Source organism: Physeter macrocephalus, chromosome 19 (assembly GCF_002837175.3).
Source record: "Physeter macrocephalus isolate SW-GA chromosome 19, ASM283717v5, whole genome shotgun sequence".
Lineage (NCBI taxonomy): Eukaryota > Metazoa > Chordata > Mammalia > Artiodactyla > Physeteridae > Physeter > Physeter macrocephalus.
This window is the reverse complement of record NC_041232.1, coordinates 63,854,125-63,877,297: the sequence shown is the minus strand read 5'-3', so window position 1 is coordinate 63,877,297 and position 23,173 is coordinate 63,854,125. Positions and strand designations below refer to the sequence as shown.

Here is a 23,173-nt window from a genome sequence, read left to right as displayed (position 1 = left end):
TTTTTCAAAAGTATTTATTTCCACAAATTTTTATTCACAGCTGAATATTACAGTAACTAATACAAGCAATTTTTATAAACAAAGGTGTAGTTTACAGATTTGCTCAAAGTGGAAAAATATTTTTATTAGTAGTATTTCTTCTCCATTGTTAGATTCACCCCTGACTATGATGTGATCCCCTTCAGTGAAGCAGTCCTTCATCCAAACATCAGTCGGGAGCAAAATGTTATACTCAAGTCTGGATTATTCTGATACTGTATCACTTTAGAAAGTAGTTTACATTCATTTTTGATTGACCCTCTTTATTAAAATTAGAAATTTTTTAGGAAAAACAATCTTTAGTATCTAATGACCTTTATAAGAAAAAAGTCCTATGGCATTGGCATCAACCTCTAATTTTCTATACTCCCCAATTCTCTATGGTACCAATGTGTACAAAAAGTGAATTATGGCTATTTGGGTCATGCAGCAAATAATTTGAGAAACTGCAGAGAAATATACTATGAGGAAAATCTACAGTGTTCTGCCCCATGCTGTCATATTTCAGTAACTGTTTAGTCATTTGGCATTATACAAGTGCTTCAACTTAGGATGCCCTTGGTGCCTTAGAATGAATGAAAACAGTTATTTACTGTATGTAAAAGAAATGGATTCTAATGTATTTGTTACTATAATCTTAATGCATTAAGTGAAGCTCTAAGTAAATACTTGATGAATTGATGGTAGCAGTGTTAATTTTTTCTAAGTTTTCCAAGTTCCTCGTTTTGTCTGTTTTGTTTTGTTTTTACAAAAGCTTTAAAATTTAGTACAGGAAAGGGAAGAAACTCCTATTGACATGCTTCATAAAAAGGGGGGAAAAGCCTATTTTCCTTTGGGTCTGATCTGCTTGCTGGGTACCGTAAGTCTAACTGCAGCTTTGATGGCATAGGGAGAATGTAGGTGATATGCATGTAGGTGATATGTTTGTCAGCCTCAGCAACGAACACACATTACTCTAGGTAAACAGATAGGTCCCATATAATACTTAAAATACAAATTGTTTAATCTAAGTATTTGATTCTTAAGTAATCTTTAAAATGCTTCTCATGTTTCAAAAGACAGATAAAAACACCACCAGGACGTTATGTTGAACATGAAAATTCTTCCCACAGAAACACTTATTTCAGAGAATTGATGTCAGTTACCTTAGTAACTGCTAAAGGCACATAGTGAGAAAAGTGTCAACTAAATTTTAAATATTAAAATATAGAGACAGATATCTGGTTTAGAATTCAAAACTTTACGTTGAATTATTTTATTTAAATTAAGTCATTATTGATTTCATGAAGTTGGAAAATGAACTGAACTGACTTTAAAAAAAATGCAAAGAAGAAAAATGCTAACATATTAAAGATGCTTCTTCCAGTTTCCAAGTGTTACGTTAAATAGGGCAGATCTAAACATTAAGTAACTGATTACTGTATTCCTTTATTCCTGGTGTCTATAAAAGAGTACTTGTGTTTTAAGTTTATATAGATTAAGTACAGCTCCAGTGAAATACCTTTACCTTTGGAAGAGGAGAACTAAACCTGCATTTCTCAGGCTAAGTAGAGGACTGTTCACAAGGTTCTCCCGCCCCATTTATTCTACTTGCCAAGCTTTTATTCAGTGAGTCCTTGGCAACCGGTGATTAACCAGTGACAGCAGAGGGATGGAGAGAATGAGGGTGTAAGACAGCACGTAGGGACAGGAAGCCGTTGCAGTGATGGAATCACGGCTTTTTACACTCCTTAGCGCTCTAACAAGGCATGTTTGGTTCTCGAAGATTAAGAACAGGCCTTACATGAAGCCAAGTTTTAAACTAAAGTGCAGTAAAAAGCAAGTTACACATAATAAACAACTTTAAAAAGAGGCAGCCATGGACTCAACTGGTTTAGACTGGCCTTCCAAAGCTAGTCAGCATGTGGGCTGTTGAAGGGTGTGGTCAGGGATGTCATATCATGTAACTCTAGCTGGGAAGGAAGGGAAAGGCACAGCTCTGCGTGGACACCTAAGAGAAGCCGGGACGTGCAACGTGGAGGTCGAGGGGATCATGCCCACGACTCGCGTTGGGACGTGCTGGTCAGCGGTCTTCCCCCCGGGGGCTGTGCCTCGTCCTGCCCAGCGGGCGAGGAGAGCTCCGCGCACAGGATTGTTTAGGGCTCGGAGTGTGTTGTGTTTCCAAGAGCCTTTTAAGCTGAGAGGCTGAGTAAGAGAAGGTGGTGGGCGGGGTATGGGGGCTCTACTTGTACTCTGTGGAGAATTTTTTTCTTCTTGATGCAACATAGAGGCTCTTCTATGATTTGCAAACACCATCTGTTCCTGTCAGGGAGCAGCATACTGTTATCTACCAGAAATATGAAAAAAACAGTAAAAGACTGTAAACAACATGTAGGATTTTCTAATTGAATGCTTGCTTTAGAAGAGACAAAAAATTATAAAAGTAGCAAACACATAAAATTCATTGTAATATTATCATTGAATATTCTTTAAATCTCCCCATAAACCCATTGAATATTCTTTATTCTTTACAATTCATTGTAAAAGTCAGTGTAATATTTTCATTGAATAGTCTTTAAATCCTTATTTCAAAGCAGAGATATTTACAGTTTTTTGTGGTAAATTTGAAAATTGTTGAAAATAACCTGAAAAGGGAAAGTTGACATAATCTTCTCTCCCTTTAAAAAGAACATAAACACACACAAACACCCAAAAGTTTTGGATAATAATTTAATAATACCTGAACTGATTTTTTAAAAAGGCTTTTCGAATAGTCTGATCCTCAAGATGAAGTTTGTTTTCCTTACTCTTTTAGTTATCTGGAATTACTAGCGCATTATGTAATGTTCTTTTTGGAGGTATAATGGCAATAAGGGATTAAAGGCTTTTATACTGACTTGTTTGGTTTTTAATCTGTAAATAAGACTTGTTATTCTTTTCTAACATTTAGCTTACAAAGATTTTTGTGAAACTTTTGTTGACTCAGGAAGTGCATGGATTAGCATTGGAAACGTAAAGAATATCTTTCTATTTGCTCACATTTTACGTTTGGGACTGCAGCATTTTTAGCGTAATTCTTCCGTAAATTCATGACTACACAAGTGGGTTTGAGTATGTTAGGGACTGAGTCTTCTAATTTTATTTCAGAAACCAATAATCAAACTGTTTAGCCTGGAGGTCAATTACACCATTGTCTCTGCATCAACAGGCATTAAAAAATATCTTTGGGGGGCTTCCCTGGTGGCGCAGTGGTTGAGAGTCCGCCTGCCGATGCAGGGGACACGGGTTCATGCCCCAGTCCAGCAAGATCCCACGTGCCACGGAGCGGCTGGGCCCGTGAGCCATGGCCGCTAAGCCTGCGCGTCTGGAGCCTGTGCTTTGCAACGGGAGAGGCCACAACAGTTAGAGGCCCGCGTACCGCAAAAAAAAAAAAAAAAAAAAAAAAAAAAAATCTTTGGGAAACTTCTCAGAAGGCCCAGGTCTGTATATTTGTCCTCAAAACATCTCCCCATAAACCCATCCACACCTACGGTTTGTTGACGGGGGGAAATGTCACTCACTATATGACAGTGTCATGATTATTAGTACCATTATTTGTTAAAAGTCCTCTGAAGGCAGTTTATGTGACTTACATATGTTTAATATCATTTTACTTTGGGCATTCTACAGCTGTGTGCAAAGATCAAAACTAGGCAGTTTCCATTTTATAGACTGGCATCTTTTATATGGCCCATGGGGACTGCTTGGTGGCTGTAGATCATGATGTATATTTGTTTAGACCGAAATCATACTTTAAAAAAAATCTTCCATATTTCAAGTGTTTTTATTCTGAGGAGTAGGTACAAAATAAAATAACAGATGTGTCTTATTCTGTATAGTTCACTCTGCACAGGTTCTCAACCTCTGATGTGATCTACTTTTATAGATTTAACAGATACTTAAATTCACTTTACTGTACTGTATACTTCCTTCTTGCTCTCACTGGCAATCGAGCTTTGGCACGTGCATTTTCAGACTTCATTGAGGAACTCCAGATTGAGACACGCTGGAATGTGGATTGAGTCCATGGTCAGAGAAGATGGATTAAATGGGAACAAAACGGGAAACATGTGCTTGAAGTCTAACAGCAGGTGCTGAGGGTCATTCCGCTCTTGCAGTTGTGCCTGTGGGGAAGAATAAGATGACGTAAAATACTTCCTATGCCTAAAAATAGCCAGTTTTGGTGAACTCACAAAAATGAATCACAGGAATATTTCTGTTACGATAACTGGGTAGGACTTCAGGAGAATGTGGTCTCCCTCTCCCCGAGGTATTTAGCAGGGAGTGAAGCTCTGGTTTAGGCTTGTTGGAGATCATATGACTTTAACTCCTCTCCCAATTCTAGCATTCTTTAAAAATTTTCCATCTAAGGGAGAATAGAAAAATATAGTTCAGGTGCAAATCATGTGGCGAGGCAGTATGGTGAAGTGGTTAAGGCCATGGGCTCTGGAGGCAGATAACCTGAGCTCTAATCCTGGCACCACCCTGGGTGAGTTCCTGAACCTCTCTCTGCCTCAGTTTCCTCGTCTGTAAAAAGGAATGGGGAGACTGACATCACACAAAATGACAGAGCAGGAACCTCTAGGGGTCAGTCCCTCCCCTGAAGCAACCACTGAGCTAGAAAAAAGCAATTGGCATCAACTATCTTGTAACTCTGGAACCTGACTGGACACTTACAACAACCAGGAGAGTGCCTGATGAAGGGAGAGCCTGCTGATCTTTGCTAAGAGATCAGTGTGCATCAGCTACCATCCCCCATTCTCCAGCCCCACTGCAGCTGTAGGGATAGTAACCCACAGTCCTGGAGCAGCTGGCTGGTGCCAGGGTAGGCAGTGAGATCTTGTCTTTCAAAAATCTGGGGTTGTGCACTTTGGTTGGTCTGGAAGTTCTCTGAAGGACTGGCACAGATGCCTGCCTTGATTTTGGCTCTCTTGGGATGCAGTGGCTCCCTCCAGCAGCATCAACTGGAAGATTTAAAGGGATAGAGCCCATCTCCTTTTCCCTTTATTTGGAGCCAGATATAGGAAAAGTATAATAACTAAAATGAAAATTTTCATTTAGTTCACTAAAGGGGTCTAACAGCAGACTTGAGCAGGCAGAAGAAATGACCAGTGAAACTGAAGATAAAGCAATTGAAATTCTTCAGTTTGAGGAGTGGAAAGAAAAAAGGGTGAATAAAAGTGAACAGAGCCTGAGGGACCTGTGGGACACCATAAAGTGTACCAACATATACATCATAAGAGTCCCAGAAAGAAAGGGACAGCAAACTATTGGAAGAAATAGTGGCTGGATTCCCAAATCTGATGAAAGATATATTTATCTCTCTCTATATCTCCAAGAAGCTCAACAAACTCCAAGCAGAAGAAACTGAAAAAGATTCACACTGAGACACATTATAGTCAAATTATCAAACCCCAATGACAAAGAAAGGATCCTGAGAGCAGCAAGAGAGAAGTGACTTATCACATAACAAGGTATCCTCAACAAGAGTAAAAGTGCATTTCTTGTCAGAAATCATGGAAGCCAGAAGGCAGCAGGGTGATATATTTGAAGTCCTGAAATTTCTTCTTTCTGTCAACCAAGAATTCTATATCTGGCAAAACTATCTTTCAAGATTGAAGAATTACAGTCAGCCCTCTGTATCCATGGGTTCTGCATTTGTAGATTCAACCAACCATGGATCAAAAATATTTTTAAAAATTGCAGGGCTTCCCTGGTGGCGCAGTGGTTGAGAATCTGCCTGCCAATGCAGGGGACACGGGTTCAAGCCCTGGTCTGGGAAGATCCCACATGCTGCAGAGCAACTAGGCCCGTGAGCCACAACTACTGAGCCTGCGCATCTGGAGCCTGTGCTCCGCAACGGGAGAGGCCACGACAGTGAGAGGCCCGCGCACCGCGATGAAGAGTGGCTCCCGCTCGCCGCAACTGGAGAAAGCTCTCGCACAGAAACGAAGACCCAATGCAGCCAAAAATAAATAAATAAATAAATAAATTTTTAAAAAATTGCAGAAAGTTCCAAAAAGTAAAACTTGGATTTGATACATGCTGGCAACTATTTACCTAGCATTTACATTGTATTAGGTACTATAAGTAATCTAGAGATGATTTAAAGTGTACAGAGGATGTGCATAGTTTACATGCAAATACTATGTCATTTTATATAAATGACTTGAGCATCCACAGGTTTTCGTACCCATGCAGGTTCTAGAACCAATGCCCCACAGATACTGAGGGACAACTAAGTCATTTCCAGATAAACAAAAACAGAAGGAGCTGGTTACCAGTAACTAAAGAAAGTCCTTAGGCTGAAATGAAAGGACATTAGACAGTAGCTCAAAGCCATAAGAAATCAAGCCATAAGAAGAAATAAAGAACACTTGTAAAGCTAACAACATAGGTAAATGTAAAAGCCAGCATTATACTTTTGGTTTGTAGCACCTTTTCTTCTTGTATGATTTATACAAATGCAGAAAATAATTATAAATCTCTGTTAATGGGTACACATGTATAACAGATGTGATCTGTGACAGTAATATAAAGGCAGAGGGATGGAGATGTATAGCAGCAGAGTATTTGTGTACTATTGAAACTAAGTTGGTATTATTTAAACTAGGTTGTTATAAGTTGAAGATGTTAATAGTGATCACCACAGTAACCACTAAGAAAATAACTAAAAAATACACAGAAAAGGAAAGTAGGGAATCAAAATGATACACTCGCTACAAGAAATAAACACACAAAAAGGCAGTGATGGAAGAATTGAAAAACACAAAACATATAAGACATCCAGGGAACAAGTAGCTAAATGGCAGAAGTAAATCCTTTATCAGTAATACTTTAAATGTAAATTTAAAGGCAATTAAAAGGCAGAGATTGGCAGAATGGATTGAAAAAACATGATCCATCTATATGCTATCTACAAGAGAGTCAGTTCAGACACACAAAAAGATTGAAAGTAAAAGTTTGAAAAAAGACATTCCAAATAATCAGAAAAGAGCTGAAATGGCTATATTATTGTCATACAAAATATACTTTAAATTAAAAAAGTTTACAAAAGACAAAGGAGGACATTATATATCCGTAAAAGGCTCAATCTATCCAGAATATATAAGAGTTACAAATATACATGCACCTAGCAACAGAGCTCAAAATACATGAAACCAGAATGGACAGAATTAAAGGGAGAAACAGTTCTATAATAATAGTTGGACACTTCAATACCTCATTTTCAATAATGGATAGAACAACCATATGGAAGATCAACAGCAAACAGAGGCCAAAGAACACCACTATAAACCAGTTAGACTTAAACATATTTTGGAGTTATCCCCAGAATGCAAGGGTGGTTCAACATACAAAAATACAAGACTGATATTCCTTTGTATGTATATACCTCATGCATTGCTGGTGGGAATCCTTTGGTGTGTTTAACAGTTCCCTTAAATTTACATTCTTATAGGTCAGCATATTCTGTCCTCACCACCCAAGTAAATGGTTTGCTTTAATAAGCAACTTGTATTTATCCTACATAAGGTTCAAGTACAGGAGGATGGCATGGATTGTCCGAGCCTTTCCTCTGAGCACTGTCTAGGGAGAAACAGAACATAAAACTCTAGCAAGAAAAACAAAACAAAACAAAAAAACCATTTTTTGAAGACTTGCTGGACATGGGAATTGACTGCTAAGGAAGACTCAGAATCTGACTGTACATGTCTCCAGAGAATATCTGACCAACTTCCACTGTCTTTTTCCTACTTCCTTAATTCAAACCCAAGTCTGACTTGGCTCATATTCTTTGACCTTTGGCCTGAACTCTTCTGGTAAACAGTGCCAATTTATAAGCAGTTACAGCTCTCCCTCTAATGTATGTTTCAGATATTTAAAGACAGAAAAGACTTTCTAAATCTGCACTTTGCTTTGTGTAAAGTCTCAACTCTCCATAAAAACAGTGGCGGGTCAGAGAACTCAATGGCTTCTGTCATCAGTCTTTTTAGCAGCTGACTATACAATATGCGTGTTGGTGACTCTCTGCCTGCTTCTCTGTGATCCAAATCTTTAATAAACCACTGCATTTCCCCCACTGCCTTTAAAAGAACACCCTCCCTTGATCTTCAGCCTCTATTCTCTACTTATACAGGACGCTCAAGTTAATTTATTCTTTTCCTGTCTCTTCCTCTGATTACTTTTCCCCATTTCCTTTTATCTTTGTTTCATATTGACAATTACTTCACTGGCTAAAGAGGTTGTTTACAAGTTTGAGAAAGTATTAGGTCTCCTCAAAATGTTACCCACATATACTAATGGGAGAAATGCTCCTCGTTTTTTGAGTAACCTTGATGTGACTCATCATTTACATGCTGTCCGCTACAGCGCCCACAAAGGTTAGGCACTCAGCCCAGATCACCTAGGGCTCAGCTTAGGCAGCTCATCTTTATGTAAAAATTCCCATACTCTTAAGACAGATTTAAATAATCATTTCCCTGAAATGTTTTCCTTCAAGCATATTCCTAAGGGCAAATATTGTAAGCCTTAAGAGTCAAGATTTAAGAGCTCAAATTGTTTTCTGAAAAGAGTATTTCTTAGTTCCATTTGTGGGTAGGGTTGATATTCTGCTTACTTTGTTAATTTCATTTTGTGCTATCGTTTAGTAACATGCTAGTGGCAAATGAAATACTTAGACAATGTCTAAAATCTGAGAGGCAGAGATGATTAAAGTTCAGTCTTCTGTGCATATATGATAAGTTATTCATGGGTGGTGTGGCTCATATTTATCTAAAGAGAACACCTAAAAATGTAAGGTCTTCTAGAATGTAACATAACCAGTATTTCATTAATAAAGAGAAGCAAGGTTAAAATCTAAACTACCAATTCTTTTATTTGTTTTAGACTAGGACTTTATAAAATTGATTAATATTTTAAAACTCACCTGGATTGTTCGTATAAAGGCCACTGTTACCCGTTCTTCAAATTCATTCAGGGGAGTATAAAGGTTCAAAATTTTGACAATCTGTTGGAATAAAAACAAAAGTTTAGCACAGAGCTAAATGAACATAAGACAACTTTTGAATTTTAAAGAACATATGACACTGGCACAGGAGGACACTTCTCTTTAGGCAAGATCCACAGTTTAGATACAGCTGGACTGATGTTTAGGGGTCTACATTTAGAAAACTAGAGTCCGGAAGCTCTGCCTGGATGATCTGAGCTCTCTCACCCCATTCCTCTCTCCCGTACACCTGCCCACCCCGCCCCCTATGCTCCATGGCTTATAAAGTAATGAGGATTTTAGGAAACCGCTGCCTGAAGCACTCAGCCTCTTGTCTATGAGTAATTTAAAGGTTTCCTTAAAAGAGTCCTGGGTATCTTACCTTATATAGCAAAGGTCTTAACAAAGCCTTCCTACCTCCCCCCACCCCCAAAATCACTTACGAAGGAACAGATTTTACTCCTGTCTAAGTGGAAGCTAATCCTTTGTCTGCTACCAACTGTCTTGGGGAAGTAGCCAGCCCAGGGGCAGAGCGATGCCCGTTGCAGTCTAGGAGTAAACTTGTGAAAGCAAAATTTTAACAAGTTTCAAAACTTTCCGTACACTTGTAGAAGGAAGCAGTTTTCCTAAGAGTTTGGGATCTCGTCTCTTAGTAGTTAGTAGAGGAGGTAAGGAAATGTTATGTTTACTTTGCGATGCTTAGTTTGGATTTCGCTGTTCTTTAGGTGCTGAGCAGAGAGAAGGTGCAAGATTTAATTTGGAAAATCTGATCTCCTCATGCTGGTCTCATTTTGCACTACCACCTTGGGGCAGGCCCATTTCTAAATAGGCACATTCATGATGGAGGGCTAGGTCACCTGTGTGTGGACAAGATGTATCTTTTTACAGACTGGTAATATCTCTGCAACCGAGTCCTAGTACAAATACAATTTTGAGGGGAAAAGGAAAGGAACATTTAAATGCCTCTAGGTTCTCACTGACTTTATTTAAAATAATGTAAATGGATGCTAAGTGAAAACAGGACCATAATGGAAACATAGCTGTAAAGAAAACAATTTAATGCCAAATGCCGGATGCTGCCGCTTTCTGAAAGAAATTTAAGTTTCTAGGTGAGAGACATTCCAGAATTCATTGTTAAGCGTTTAAAAAAGTGTGTGCCTAAGCTTGACGTTTTGTGGGTTGACTACCTTATCTTTCTACGTAAGCAAGAGACACCAGAGAGTTACTGGGAAACCGTGGCATCTTGTTTCACAGACCGAAGTAGCCTTTGGTTCATCCAGGAACATCCCATCCTCTGGACCTTCAGGACTGTATCACTGGGAGCAGAAAGGGCCAGAAGTGCCACACTAAGAAACAACCACCGGCAGGAACAGACTTGAAATGGAAGCTGGGCTTGCTCTGAGGCCCTCGGCTGACAGTGACCACACCTGCTGGGTGCTGAGGGCGGTGCACAGGGAGCAGATGGCCTCTGCATCTTCGGGGCTTTTCTTCTTTAACTGCAGGAGCTGGGCTGCTTGGATCAGAGGTTCCATGGTCTCAGCAACTTCCCTCTGGTGCAGGTTTCTTCCCCGAAGCCACTCCTCCAGCTGACTTATATTGTACCTTAGACACAGGAAGAGTGAGCTCGGTTAAACCTGGCCTCCTACTTCACTGGGAAGAGCTCACCTGTTGTGTTTATTTTGCAGGCCAGCTGCCATTAGTGTTATCATTCCCCTCATCTTAATTGTCTCACATGGGCAAAAGCGTGAAAAGTACCTGGCACTCAATAACTTTTTGTGAAATGAGTGGGTGCTTAAAATCAAGCCAAGATGAAGTACCTAAAGTGTCTGTACTAAGTTAATGAGAAAAAAAGGCATTAACTATATTGAATTAAAACAACTTAACATTTAACATTCGCAAACATGTTTGTACTTCTCTGTGAGCCTTCATGCCTCTTAAGTCATTAATTTTTCTCTCTGACCTATCCACATCATATTTACAATCTTTATATTAAAGTATGTAAATGTGTTTAAGCTCTGAACTAATTTGTTTACCGGGTCAGCATCTCAGTGTGTGATGAATTTCACCAACCAATAAAAAGGTGATGTGTCTGAGTCACATACTGACTGTGACAAGGACAATCAGTTGGATTTGGATTTCATTTTCAGAGACAAGTGTCCCGTGCCTGGCTGGAGCTGGTGTGTGCCAGGCCAAGGCGCCTCTCGTACCTGAGCTGCATGCCTGTGCTCCAGGAGCAGACGTCCTTCCTCAGAAGCAGGTTGTTGAGAGTCACCGCGGTGATCATGTAGAAGAGCTGTTTGAACACCTGCAGGATGATCTCGGGGTCCAGGCCCTGGTCGCACATGACTGTGTGGAATGAATTCATCTGGCGGATGATGGCTCCCAGGCAGTAGGAGTTATCTCCATCCGCCAGGCTGGAGGTGCGCTTCCGGTAGCCCGTGGGCTTCACCCCAGACAGACCCTGAATGCTCTCATTCTCCAACATGGCAGACACTGAAAGAAAAGCGTGATTAGAGAAGCTGCATGTTCCCAAAGAAGATCTGTTTTCGGGTCACTGAGATCACACAGTACTCAGGGCTTTGGCAGTGATTCCACCCAGAGGTGAACAAGGTCGACATGCTCAGGAACTTACAGCATTTGGCATGGAATTTCTAACCTGTTGATTTCTACACAGAATAGGATTTCCACACAGAAATCTTGGACTAAACCTGCGGACCAAATTTTCACTTAAATTTATTGGTGATGGGACAGAGGTAAAAGGCACGTACCAACTTAATTCTGTACTGGCTTCTGTGCTGAGAGACCAAAATTTGAGCAACTTGGGTGTAGTCATGGCCCAGCCACTGACCTGGGACTGAACCCTGAGATCATCCTATAGTTGTTCAAATAGCTTTTCTCCATCAGCCACCGACCACGTAAATCTTAGGTGAGCTGGTCTGTCATACTTACTGCACAGCACTTAACTACATGTCAGGCACTTTATATTCAGTATTCCTTTTAATCTTCCAACAACCCATTTCCTAATGAGGAAATTGAGGCATAAAGAGGTTAAATAACTTGCCCAAGGTCACCCTGCTAGGAAGTGGCAGGGCCAGGATTTGAACCCAGGTATGTCTGATTCCAGAGCTGAGGCGTTAACCATCATCTCATCTGAGTCATGAAACATCCCCAGTTCTCCCCATGTCTGGTGAGAATAAACTGGTGCCTCATAAGAAGAGTCTCAGACAGAAAGGAGGATTTGGAATGAATCTTATCCCAAGGGATATATTTCTGGATGGCGTGTAGGACTCTGTCCTACTTGGAATTTACTTATAACCTACTTGTGTTGTAAGAACCTGGGGAAAGAATTACTTACATGGTCCAGGAGACTATTTCCTCAACAGCCTTTAAGGAGCACAGTGAGTGATGCATATACGTGTCACTTTTCTTGTGACTTAAAAAATAACTGCTCTTATTTTCAAATCTGATTTCATGTTAAGTGCCCAAGTGTACTGCTTTGGACAGAATGTTCAATAAATATTTATTGCATGAGTGTTTATTTATATGAACATAATTAATGCTTTCCTTTTTCCATGAATAAAGTATATATATGGGCAAGTGGATTATATCTTTTCACTGTACATGAATTTACACTTCCTGAATTTATATTTATTACTTACGGAAATTAGTTTGTCTTGGGAAAAAAAAATACAGTATATTACAGAAAAAGAGATAAAGGAAAAGTGATCTATACTCTCACTACCCAAGCATCACATGCTTTGATGGGCTGGTGTTGAAAAGTTCATAACTGCTTTTGGGTAGATGGCACACATCTCATCTCCTCAGCTTCCTTCACTGGGGAGGTCCTGGCTTTCTGGAGGCCACACCTAAGATATCTGGTTCCCTAAATGTAGGGAGTGCTTACCCTCGCTTCAGATCCCATGATGAGCGCAGGAGATCTCCTGTGCCAGCTTACCTATCATCGGCTGCAACAGGCCCTCGGAGATTTTAATGAGCTGCTGGTAGATCTGAATGGACAGGTCGCTCAGCACCTGGCGGTATTCAGTGAGGTCAAAATTCTTAAGACAGTGCTCATTCTGCTTCGCCGTATTCTGAGTCATGAAGCCCTGCAGAGGCAGATGGGCGCTGGGCTGAGGCTCCGTAGCCTGCTGTGCTCAGCAGGCCTTCTGGGCCTCCAGTCACTTTCTCAATACCCTATTTGTGGGGCCCGATCAGGTTCTGCCTGCTAATATAATGTTCTACCAGACCCTGTCAGTTCTTTGAGGTCTCAGTGATGGCTCTTAAGTTTGAAGGCAGTGTCAAAACTAAGCATGAAAGAGGACTCGAAACTGCTTAATTAAAAAGGCCGCAGTCGTTTAGTCCAAATCCCTGAAGTTTCCCTAAGGTAGCAAAGTGAAGGTTGGTAGCAGGTCCAGGGAAAGAGGGAATCCATGCTTTCTGACTCTTTACCCTATTCTCTTCCCAATATACCAAGTTACCCTAAAATATCAGATTATACACAGTCCCTAAAGAAGTACCTGGGTCAGAGTATATATAGATATATATTTTTCAGAGTATATGTTTTTAAAATGAGAAATTTATGTGGATTCTATCACTGGGTATCAGAATTAATGGATGAAATGAAACGATTCCACAGCTACAGCACTATGTCTTCTTAGCTTTCTGTGTTAACAAGATGAAGTAACATGCAAGTTCAAAGAGCTGCTAATATCAAAAGGACTCATGTGACCAATGTCTCTCTGTATTCAGGCCAAGGGGAACCAAGAGCAGCCAAAAGGTCAGTGTTTTCAAAAGGGTAGCTATCCCCAGCAAAGACTCTCATACTGTGTCAAATCACAAATCAATTTTTAAAGAAAACAAAAGCAGGCAGAAGGGACTACCCTGGTGGCGCAGTGGTTAAGAATCCGCCTGCCAGTGCAGGGGTCACGGGTTCGAGCCCTGGTCCGAGAAGATCCCACATGCTGCAGAGCAACTAAGCCTGTGTGCCGCAACTACTGAGCCTGCACTCTAGAGCCCGCAAGCCACAACTACCGAGCCCGTGTGCCACAACTACGGAAGCCCGCGTGCCTAGAGCCCGTGTTCCGCAACAAAGAGAAGCCACCGCAATGAGAAGCCTGCACACCGTAAGGAAGAGTAGCCCCTGCTCACTGCAACTAGAGAAAGCCTGCGTGCAGCAATGAAGACCCAACACAGCCAAAAAAAAAAGGCAGGCAGAAGAGGGGATAACAAGATAGCTGTTATTTAGGCTACATAGATATGGTTATGTTGTAGTTCAAGTCTTGTCCCTGGGAATACAAGCACGTGAAACAATAGCCTAACGTAATGGAGTTCTTGGTCCTCCCTAGCCCTATGTAATGTTCCCTGCAGGGTACAGACACCATTGGGTCAAGTGATGATTCTCAATGAGATAACCTGAAATGCGGTTCTCTGCTTAAAGTAAAAGCTTGTATATAATATTAGGGTTATGGAATGGAGGACATCTGGTTTGAAATGAAGCCCATTTCTTCCAATAGCACAGTAAACACTATTTCTTTAATATTTAACCCACTCCCTTTCATAATAAAAGCAGCTGTATCAAAGTTCTGATTCTAGGAGAGAGATGGAGTCAAGTCCCATTCCAAGGGTGGCAACACTGACTGGCATGGCATACCCTTTTATTACCCCAGGGAGAAGAGTGTGAAAACTTGTTCTGGCACAAAAGATGGAATGAAGCTTTCAAAATTGTTGCACTATATTGATTTACCCTGTCTTGGCCTTGGGGAGGGTGGAGAGTGAGATATGTGAAAGGAAGGGGAGAAGGAAAGTCAAGGAGGCCTGCAAGGCACTGGGAGTGGGCAGTGCCTGGGACGAGCTGGGATTCTCACCGGAAAAATGAGGGTGAAAATGGGCCATATGTTACTAGGTCACTGGGCTGAATGCAGAGCATGGGAAAAGTTCTTTCGAGGACCAGCAGTGGGAATGGTGAGTTCTAGATAAAGCTGGACGCTAGAGGTCCAGAGCAGAACGTGACGTGATGGGGTGAGCTGGGCCTCAGGCCAAGGAACTGAATTTGGTGAGAAGCTCGAAGCTGGGCCTCAGGGTCAGTTTGCACAGATGTGGTTCAATTACAATGTGCCTCTTCTCTTGGACCAGCTCTGTCTGTCTTAAAATGGACAAACTAATTGGTTGGCTTAGGAGACAATCTGACGTCCCAGACAACTGAGCTTTCTGCCAGCATTCACAGAAATGGGGCTCTTCTAGGACTGCTTCAGAAAATTAAGGTCACGGGGTTGTCAGGGGGAGTCCCGAGGGCTCACAGACGATGGATGGGTTACGCAAATTCATTTCCCGACAAATCCACTTATTCATTCAGGGCGCTTTCCAGGGGCCCTTGGGGTCATCGAGGCCTGCCTTATTCCTGCTTCCAGTGAACAGGTCCAGAAGGCGCGCCCAGAGCCTGAGGCCCCAGAGGTGCTCCAAAGATCTCACACCCTCTCTTCAAGGGATACAAAGCAGCTCAGAATGACATTTGGACAAAACAGAGATGCCTTCTATGACCGAAACCTTTGCCCTCCACTCTGACCTGAGATCGGAGGTGCTCTGAAGTGGAACACGTGTTGCTGTGCCCAAGGAAACGAGGGCCTAACTGCTGAAGAACACGGGGCACCTCGACGGTGTTTAAGTGCCCTTTAGGGGACTGGGTTTATCTTACACTCACCTCATCGCCGCTGTACTGCTTCAAGCAATGCAGGAGGCGGCAGGTGTTGGACAACCAGAACGATGTCATCTCAAAGTCATCATTGTGCTTCTGTGAAAAGAAAACGACGTTCCTGGTTATGAGTAAGCGGTTCCCATCTGGTCCAGTGCTTACCTGGTCCCTCCATGTCCACGTTTCCTTCTCTTACCCAGTAGGCCCCAAGCAGATCCGATGGCAAGCGGGCCCTTACTGATCACAGTCACACAGAAGACAGCCATCCCCACGAGGCCGCGTTACTGCTCTTCCACTACCGGGGATGATGTACGACCCAGCCCTGGTCCCCTGATCCGTGGTCCACACACATGGGGGACAAGCTGCCTCTACAGCTGGCGACTACAAAGCCAAGTGACACAGACGAGCTTGATGCCCGCAGCCCTGGGTCAGCTGGCCTGGCGGGTTCTCACCATCAGTGAGCCAACGTAAGGGGTGGTGGGGAGCACGTGGTGAAGTATTCTGGTGTCCTGTTTATCTAGAGGTCAGGTGTCATTTACCTTCAGAGCTGGGGATTTTGGAGAACTTGCGATCACAAAACCCAGACAGAGAGAAGCAACGGTGAGCTGTCGTTTTCACCGAGTTCCCCCCACACCACCAGCTTTGGCCCGGACACTGACCTTGAGGACCTTCTTAATGCCATTGATGGTGGAGGTCAGCAGGGAGTGCACCTTGAGGTCGTCGTTCACGTAGTCCGCGTGCCTGATGCACATGCAGAGGATGTAGGCAGGGAGGCAAGGCACGGTGCCCGCCAGCGCCGGGGGCTTCAGGTCTACCGGCAACAGACAGCAAGAATTAGATGTATAGCCGATGCTCGGGGCTGTAAGAGTCCTGGCCTGCAATACCAATAATTTTAACATTTTCCGGGAGCTCCTCATGGGGGTTGGGAGAGGAGCAGGGGAGAAGCTGCCCTGATACACAGATTCCCTCTGACCTTGACTACCGGTGGTTTCAGAAACTAGTTAAAAACCCCAAACAAACAAAAATCATGTTCCTAATTGTTTAAAATAGGCTTCTCACTCCTCGTCCTTACAACATGGAAGAAAAGAATCCACAGGGGGCTCCCTGCCCGAGTTTACACACGGCAAGAAGGGCCCGAGGCCAGAGGCCGGCTGCAGATGGGAGCTGGCTCCCTCACCAGGCGGCTGGGGTGAGAACTTCCCAGCCCTCTGCACCAGCACTTCCCGTGGTGGACACACGGGCCCTGCAGCAGCAAGAAGGCGAGGCCGGCTCCCGCAGACAGAGCCCGTGTGCCGGGGGCTGGGAGAGCTGGAGCAACTTCTGGCACGTCCGTTGCTCGGTTCGGCAACCGCGTGGCATCGCCCGCCGCCCGGACAGTCTCGGAGGCAGCAGGTCAAGCAGGCCACTGACTGGCCACAGCCGCTCTCCCCTCCCCACGCCGCCGCCTCCTCTTGGCCAGCCCTGGCCTGGCCACACTCAGGGACAGCTGCTCCCCCCTCCCCTCCCCCGCAACTACTCTCCTCTAAACCGCCACCCGTGTGCTCTGGCAGGACCGGAAGCAGCTGGTGGGCCTCCCCGTGAACTGCAGACTCCTGCTCAGCCTTTTGGTCCTTTCCTGCCAAAGCACTTGGAGGGCCAGGGAGAAGCTGTCAGACTGCTTTCCATGCCAGAGGAGGCCCGGGGAGGCACAGACCAGGCTGACAGCAGCAGTGCTTGGTCGGGGCCCAGAGCAGGAGGAGGAAAGGCCCAGGGACAGGCAAGATGAAAGGCGAGCACGAGGCCCGGGCACAAGGCCACGGGCCTCAGACTCCAGGCGTGCTCACTGCGCCCCCAGGCCTCACCCCACACCCTCATGACCACCACCCCCGAGCTGCACCCAGCCCAGGCCTCAGGAGCCACCTCTACGCTTGGAAAGGCAGTGAGGGAGGCCACCTCCCCTCCACCTGCAGGGGGGCGGGGGAGGGGAAGGGGCAACTCCTCAGATCTTCCGCCAGGGCCGCCTAGGGTCAGGGCCGCCTAGGGTCAGGGCCGCCTAGGGTCGGGGCTGTGCATGTGCTGCCAGCTGCTCCAGTGGGTACCTGGCCTCAAATACACCTACAGGCCATAATACTCCGGGTACCTGGTTAACATCTGGGCATCTCATAGGCTTAACAGATGACTGCGGATTGGCCTTTGGCTCTAATTAGAATGCCAATAACATTTATACAGAAAAATGTGTTTTAAGGCCCAGACTTCCAGCCTACAGCTTCTTGCTTCAAGCCTGACCCCTATGCAGACTGCAGATAGCTTGTCCTGCCTTGGAACTTTCTACTGTGATTTGATTCCCATACCAGCTAAATGGTAGCGTCTTGGGGGCAGGGACCACGGCTCTACTTTTCTCCATCGTCCACAGTAACCAGCCAACGCTGGGCTCCTGAGCCGTGATCAGTGGAATCCCGGTGTTCGTGTGGAAGGGTCTTTTGGAGGGAAGGTGACCAGGCGCTGTGTGCAGGCAGCTTAGCAGATGAGCTTGCCTGGGGCCACCTGAGCGATGCCATGGGAGGGAGCCACCCACTGGCCGGCACAAGCAGCCTCCACCATTATTATTCTTTGTGCTCTGATGCTCTGAACTTTGAGTTTCATTCATCAGAGATTAAAGGCTCATTCCTAACGGTGTTTGAACAAGATGCAGCCTGGTTAAGGAAATTTGAGGTGAACTTACATCACATTTAGTAGTCAGGCAATTGTGGGGAAATTAACCTTTATAAAAAGAGCAAAATACTCAGCTACTAAAAATACCCAAAACAAAGAGCTGAAGCAAAACCTGTGCTAGGCTGAAGTCATGCTCCATTCTTCCCGCAGCCCTTGGCCCAGTACTCAGCAGACTGGGACTTTGATAAACGTACACTTCTCTAAAGTAACATTTACCTCTTATTTGAAGTCCAAATACCCCTGCAAAAGCTACCACCTCTTTGAATTCCTCACATTCGAGAAGGGTTTCGCAGCTTTAACACAGCACTTTCACCTTTGTCATATTTCAAGTGTGGGGTGGGCGGGGGTCAGTATCCTCATCCCCATTTTACAGATGGGAAAACTAAGAGACCGGAGGATGGAGCTAGTAGCTCAGGGGCCAGAGGACCAGACCACCAAAGATCCCTCCTTTTTTGGTCCAGGACTCTTCCTGCCGGCTCTGCAGGCAGCTGATGAACTGGGCTGAACACAGAGCAGGAAGGCTGGCATGTTGCAGCCAGATGGGATGTAAGGCCAGAGGGGTCGGAGCTGGTACAACGGGCAAACCGGGCCCGGGGCTGGCAAGGAAAGCAGCTCCCAAGAGCCCTGCATGCGGCCCCGGGGGCAGCCCACACACTAACCCTAGCACCAGTATCACCTGGGAGCTGGTCAGAAGTGCAGCAGCTCGAGGTGGTGGGTGACAGTGGCTGGGGGATGGAGGATGGGGGAGGAGGAAGAGGGCGGGGGTGTCTGTGGGATGGGGGGTGTGCAGGAGGTGGAGGAGGAGGAGCTGGGGGTGGGATGCCGCAGAGGGCCTGACCTGTCACCAGATTCCGGATGAGCAGGGCCTCGTCCTCCTTGTGGTACCCCAGCATGCCCTGGAAGTCCTTCTCTTTTCGCTGCACGGCGACCTGCCTGTTGAGCTCGTGGCGCCTCCTCTCACTCTGGGCCAGTGCCTGGGCAGCTGAACAGGAGAGAGGGACGGAGGATGAACTGAGACCTCCAGGCTCAGGCCCGGGGGCGGGGTCATTTCAGGTGGGTGGGGTTTGGGCCTGGGGCCCCAGGGTTCTGGGTTCTCTGGGCTTGGTCTGTCCCTGCAGCCTGGGCCACACTCCAAGTGTGACCCGAGGAGCTTAGCATCAGGCACTGGGGGCCACTTAGGACAGGGGCTAGGGAAACATCCAAAATGGCAATGGGCAGGTTTTGGACCAGAGAAAACTCGGGAAGGATGTGAGGTGCAGGATGTACAACCATCCGGCTGGGGAGCTGTTTCTTTTTCTCCACCCAGCTGTAAGAAAGGGAAGGAAGGAGGGAAAGGGAGGGAGGGGGAAGGAAGGAGGGAGGGGGAGGGAAGGAAGGAGGGGGAGGGAAGGAAGGAGGGGGAGGGATGGAGGAGGGAAGGAGAGAGGGAGGAAGGGGACAGAAGGAGGGAGGGGGAAAGAGGGAGGGGAGGAGGTGGGGGAGAAGAAAAAGCCTGAGTGACCAGGAGTTTGAGAACTCTAGGAACAGAAAAGAGAAATCCAAAGATGGAGAAGGGCATGTGGGGTATGGGGGCAGCGGCCCAAGGCTGAACAGGACGCAGCCCTGCCCTCCTACAGCCTCGTCTAGAGCAGCAGGTGGACATAAGCAGGTGATTAAACAGTACCTGTGATGGGAACTGTGGCGTAGCTGTGTGGTGTCAGGACAGCAAAAGAGGGGACTGGAACCCTGAGGACATAACTTCTGAGCTGAGGTGGAAGGACGGGGGTGGGGTAGCCCAGGTGGTGAGGGGACAAAGAGAGGGTTCCCAGCAAGGCAGGATGTGCAAAGAAGGGTGGGGAGTGACATGATTAGATCTGCAGCAGGGAGTCAAGGAAAAAGAACATTCTGGGGGTTTCTGGGAGACTGATTTAAATCTCTGCCTGACCTCTCTGGGCCAGATTCCAGTTGGGAAGTTTAACCACAGAACTGACCTCTCTCCCTGACTACTGTAGCATGGAGAAGGGCCCCCGTGGTTTGGGGCTTTATATTATGGGGCATTCTTCCGAACCAGCAGGTATTGCCTCCCAGCATTAAGCCCTCTGAACGCAGGGCCACAGGGCCACTGTCTCAGCTGCCCCTCCCCGCATAGCTTGAGTCGGCACCCAGACACCTGCTGGGTTTGTGGATTGTTAGTGCAGGTTCCGGCAAACTGCGTGATTCTGTCACGTGACTGCCCTGGGCAGCGGGCGGCAGCAGGTGGGGGAGGTGGAAGTGTCTGGGGCGGGCAGGCAGTTCCCTCCCTGAGGGTGGCCGAGCACACTTGTGCCTCACGACACCCACACTCACACCCTACCTTCCAGGTCCTGGACTTTCTTCATGTAAATCTTCAGTTGCTTTTTGAGCTTCCTCTCATTCTTCTCCAGCTTTTCCACCAGTTCTTTAAGGTCCTAAAAGCAGGAGGAAGCAGTGTGAGAACAGATCTAACCCTGCCCTGGAGGGCAGGGGTGGGACCCGGGGCCCAGCCTGGCTGCCAGGCAGCCATCAAGGAGGCCAGGCTCTGGGTCCAGCAGGAGGTCCGCCCCGGCTCCCCGGGTCTGGACCCATGAAGTGGGAGATGGGTCACAGTGTTCTCTCAGCCTGGACGGCAGACTCCTCTGGGCTCGGGCTGCCTGGTGCCCTGCCCAACCCACAGTTCTCTAGGCCAAGCCTCCTCAGGTTGCCATGCCAACCCCCAGGAGACCCTCAGCCTCAGGGTCCCCAGGTGGCTGGGCGGTGCCCTGGGAAGGAATGGACAGGTGAAGGCATGAGAGTGCAGCGGGGAGGTGTCAGGTGGACGAGCCTGCAGGCCAGCGAGGTTATCTGGGGCCCAGAAGCAAAACAGGCTCTTGGCCTGGGCCCCTCAGTGGCTGCCTAACTCCTAGCAGCCACCACCACAGGGAGAAAATCAGCCCCTGGGACCTGGAACAGCATTACTGTCACCCTGACCCAGCTGGGCAGTGGAGGCAGGGAGCTCCATGACCGTCAGAGACGCCGTGACTAGGAGTGACGCAGGAGACAGAAGCAAACATGCCCCTGTGGAACCTCGGAAAACATCTGGGCTCCCTTTCTCCTTCCTCCTCTGCACGGGTGACGTCCCTTTCGTGCCTCCTGCCTCAGGTCAAGCCTCCCCTACAATTCTTTTTCTGTAATACTTGTTAATCCCATGTAGAATCATGCTTTTGGAAACACCATCTTCTTTCTCTTCTTTGTTTTAACATATCTTGCTTCCCCTACTAGCCTGTTAGCTCTCTGAGGACAGAGACTGTCTTTCATTTCTCTGGCATCTGCCCGGCTCCTTTGGTTACTGCCAGGATGGCTACCAACCATTCCTCTCCTCCAGCAAGAGGAAGAGTCCATCCCCATCACTCAATCTGCCCAGATTTGTCTTAATCAACAGAATGTGGCAGAAGCGACCCTGGGCCAGTTCTGGGACTAGACTTTAAGAGGCCTCCCAGCTCATCCTGTTGGAAGTCAGCTGCCGCGTAAAGCAGCCTATGGTGGTCCAATGAAAGACGGCCACGTGTGTGCAGAGAGCAGATCACGTGGAGGGGAACTGAGGCCCCAGACACAGGACTGGGGCAGTCTCACGTCCTCCAGCCCCCTCCAACCACAGTAGAGCAGAGACAAGTCACCCCCACTGAGCCCTGCCAGAATTCCTGAGCCGCAAAATGTGGTTGCTATTCCAGGCTGCTAAGTTTTGGGGAGGTTAGTTATACATTAACAGATAAATAAAATAGCTCCACAAACACTTGCTGACTGTAGATTTCTAGACTCTCTATTCCTACCACAGGGCCAAGCACATGAACCTTGTCCATTTGGCGAAAGGCCACTCCTGGTCCCCTTTTCTTCTAGAATGTGACCTCCCAGAGCTGGGCTACACGGGGCACGGTGACTCACCAGGTTCTCACTGGTCAGCCGGGACATCTCCTGCCGGATGCCGAACTCCACCTGGGCCTCCGGGGAGAGCAGCAGCGTCTGGCAGAAGGTCTGCTGCTGCTTGTCCATCTCCTCCTTCAGGGCCTCCACCTGGGCCTTGAGACCCTCCACCTCCTCCTCGTGCTTACGGCTCTGAGCCTGCAGCTGGGCCTCCAGCAACCTGCACCCGGGAAGGAGGGCAGGTAACCGGGTGGTTTGCGTCTGTGCCCCCAAGTAGGGGCCACACATGGACACACAACAGGGGAGCAGCCGAGCAGGGACACAGAAGCAGCAGCAATTGCATGAAACCAACAGGGGACGGACACAGAGGGGAGCAGATCCACCGGGCTGGGCAGGCAAGCAGGCCAGCCTTCCTCTGGGAGGACAGGGAATCAAGGCCAAACACAGCACCCCTGGCCTTAGGCCTTTTTCTCAACCACCCTCATCCCTTTGTTCTTTGTTCCTGAGCATGGTCTATTGGTCTGGGATTGAGAGATTGTCTCCATGTGAAAATATCATCAGCAGAAATGAATTTCTTACAGCATCTTTTCAATAAAAGCATCCGTATCTGCCCCAAGTTCACAAGAATCTCCTTGCTAAGACAAAACTCTGGTAGACTGAACTAGCTATATTACTTGCATATTTTCCCTTTAGTAGATTCTCTGCAAGTTTTAGAAAGATCCTTTTTTTTTACCTTTTTTTTTGAATTTTTGAATTTTATTTATTTTTTTATACAGCAGGTTCTTATTAGTTATCTATTGTATACATATTAGTGTATACATGTCAATCCCAATCTCCCAGTTCATTACACCACCCCC

The 23,173-nt window shown here is 46.1% G+C and overlaps 1 protein-coding gene and 1 long non-coding RNA gene across 8 annotated transcripts in view; one reads left to right on the top strand and one right to left on the bottom strand.

Annotated features, from left to right (window-relative positions):
* Window positions 1-10,389, top strand: part of LOC129391585 (uncharacterized) — a 15,497-nt gene extending 5,108 nt beyond the window's left edge. For 4 of the 7 annotated variants that reach the window (XR_008615982.1, XR_008615978.1, XR_008615977.1 and 1 more), the window contains one exon: window positions 9,769-10,389. This is a non-coding gene — a long non-coding RNA (uncharacterized lncRNA). Of the gene's footprint in view, window positions 1-152; window positions 1,253-9,768 lie in introns of those variants that run through there. The other 3 variants (XR_008615983.1, XR_008615981.1, XR_008615979.1) reach the window with 3 other exon arrangements.
* Window positions 3,823-23,173, bottom strand: LOC114484361 (unconventional myosin-Vb-like). The gene is made up of 10 exons (XM_028480072.2): window positions 22,338-23,173; window positions 20,755-20,848; window positions 19,261-19,404; window positions 16,391-16,542; window positions 15,741-15,830; window positions 12,999-13,149; window positions 11,251-11,536; window positions 10,471-10,645; window positions 8,984-9,064; window positions 3,823-4,181 (listed from the first exon to the last, which is right to left on the bottom strand). The coding sequence occupies exons 1-10, from the start codon at window positions 22,602-22,604 to the stop codon at window positions 4,029-4,031; spliced, it is 1,593 nt and encodes a 530-aa protein (XP_028335873.2). The 5' UTR covers window positions 22,605-23,173; the 3' UTR covers window positions 3,823-4,028.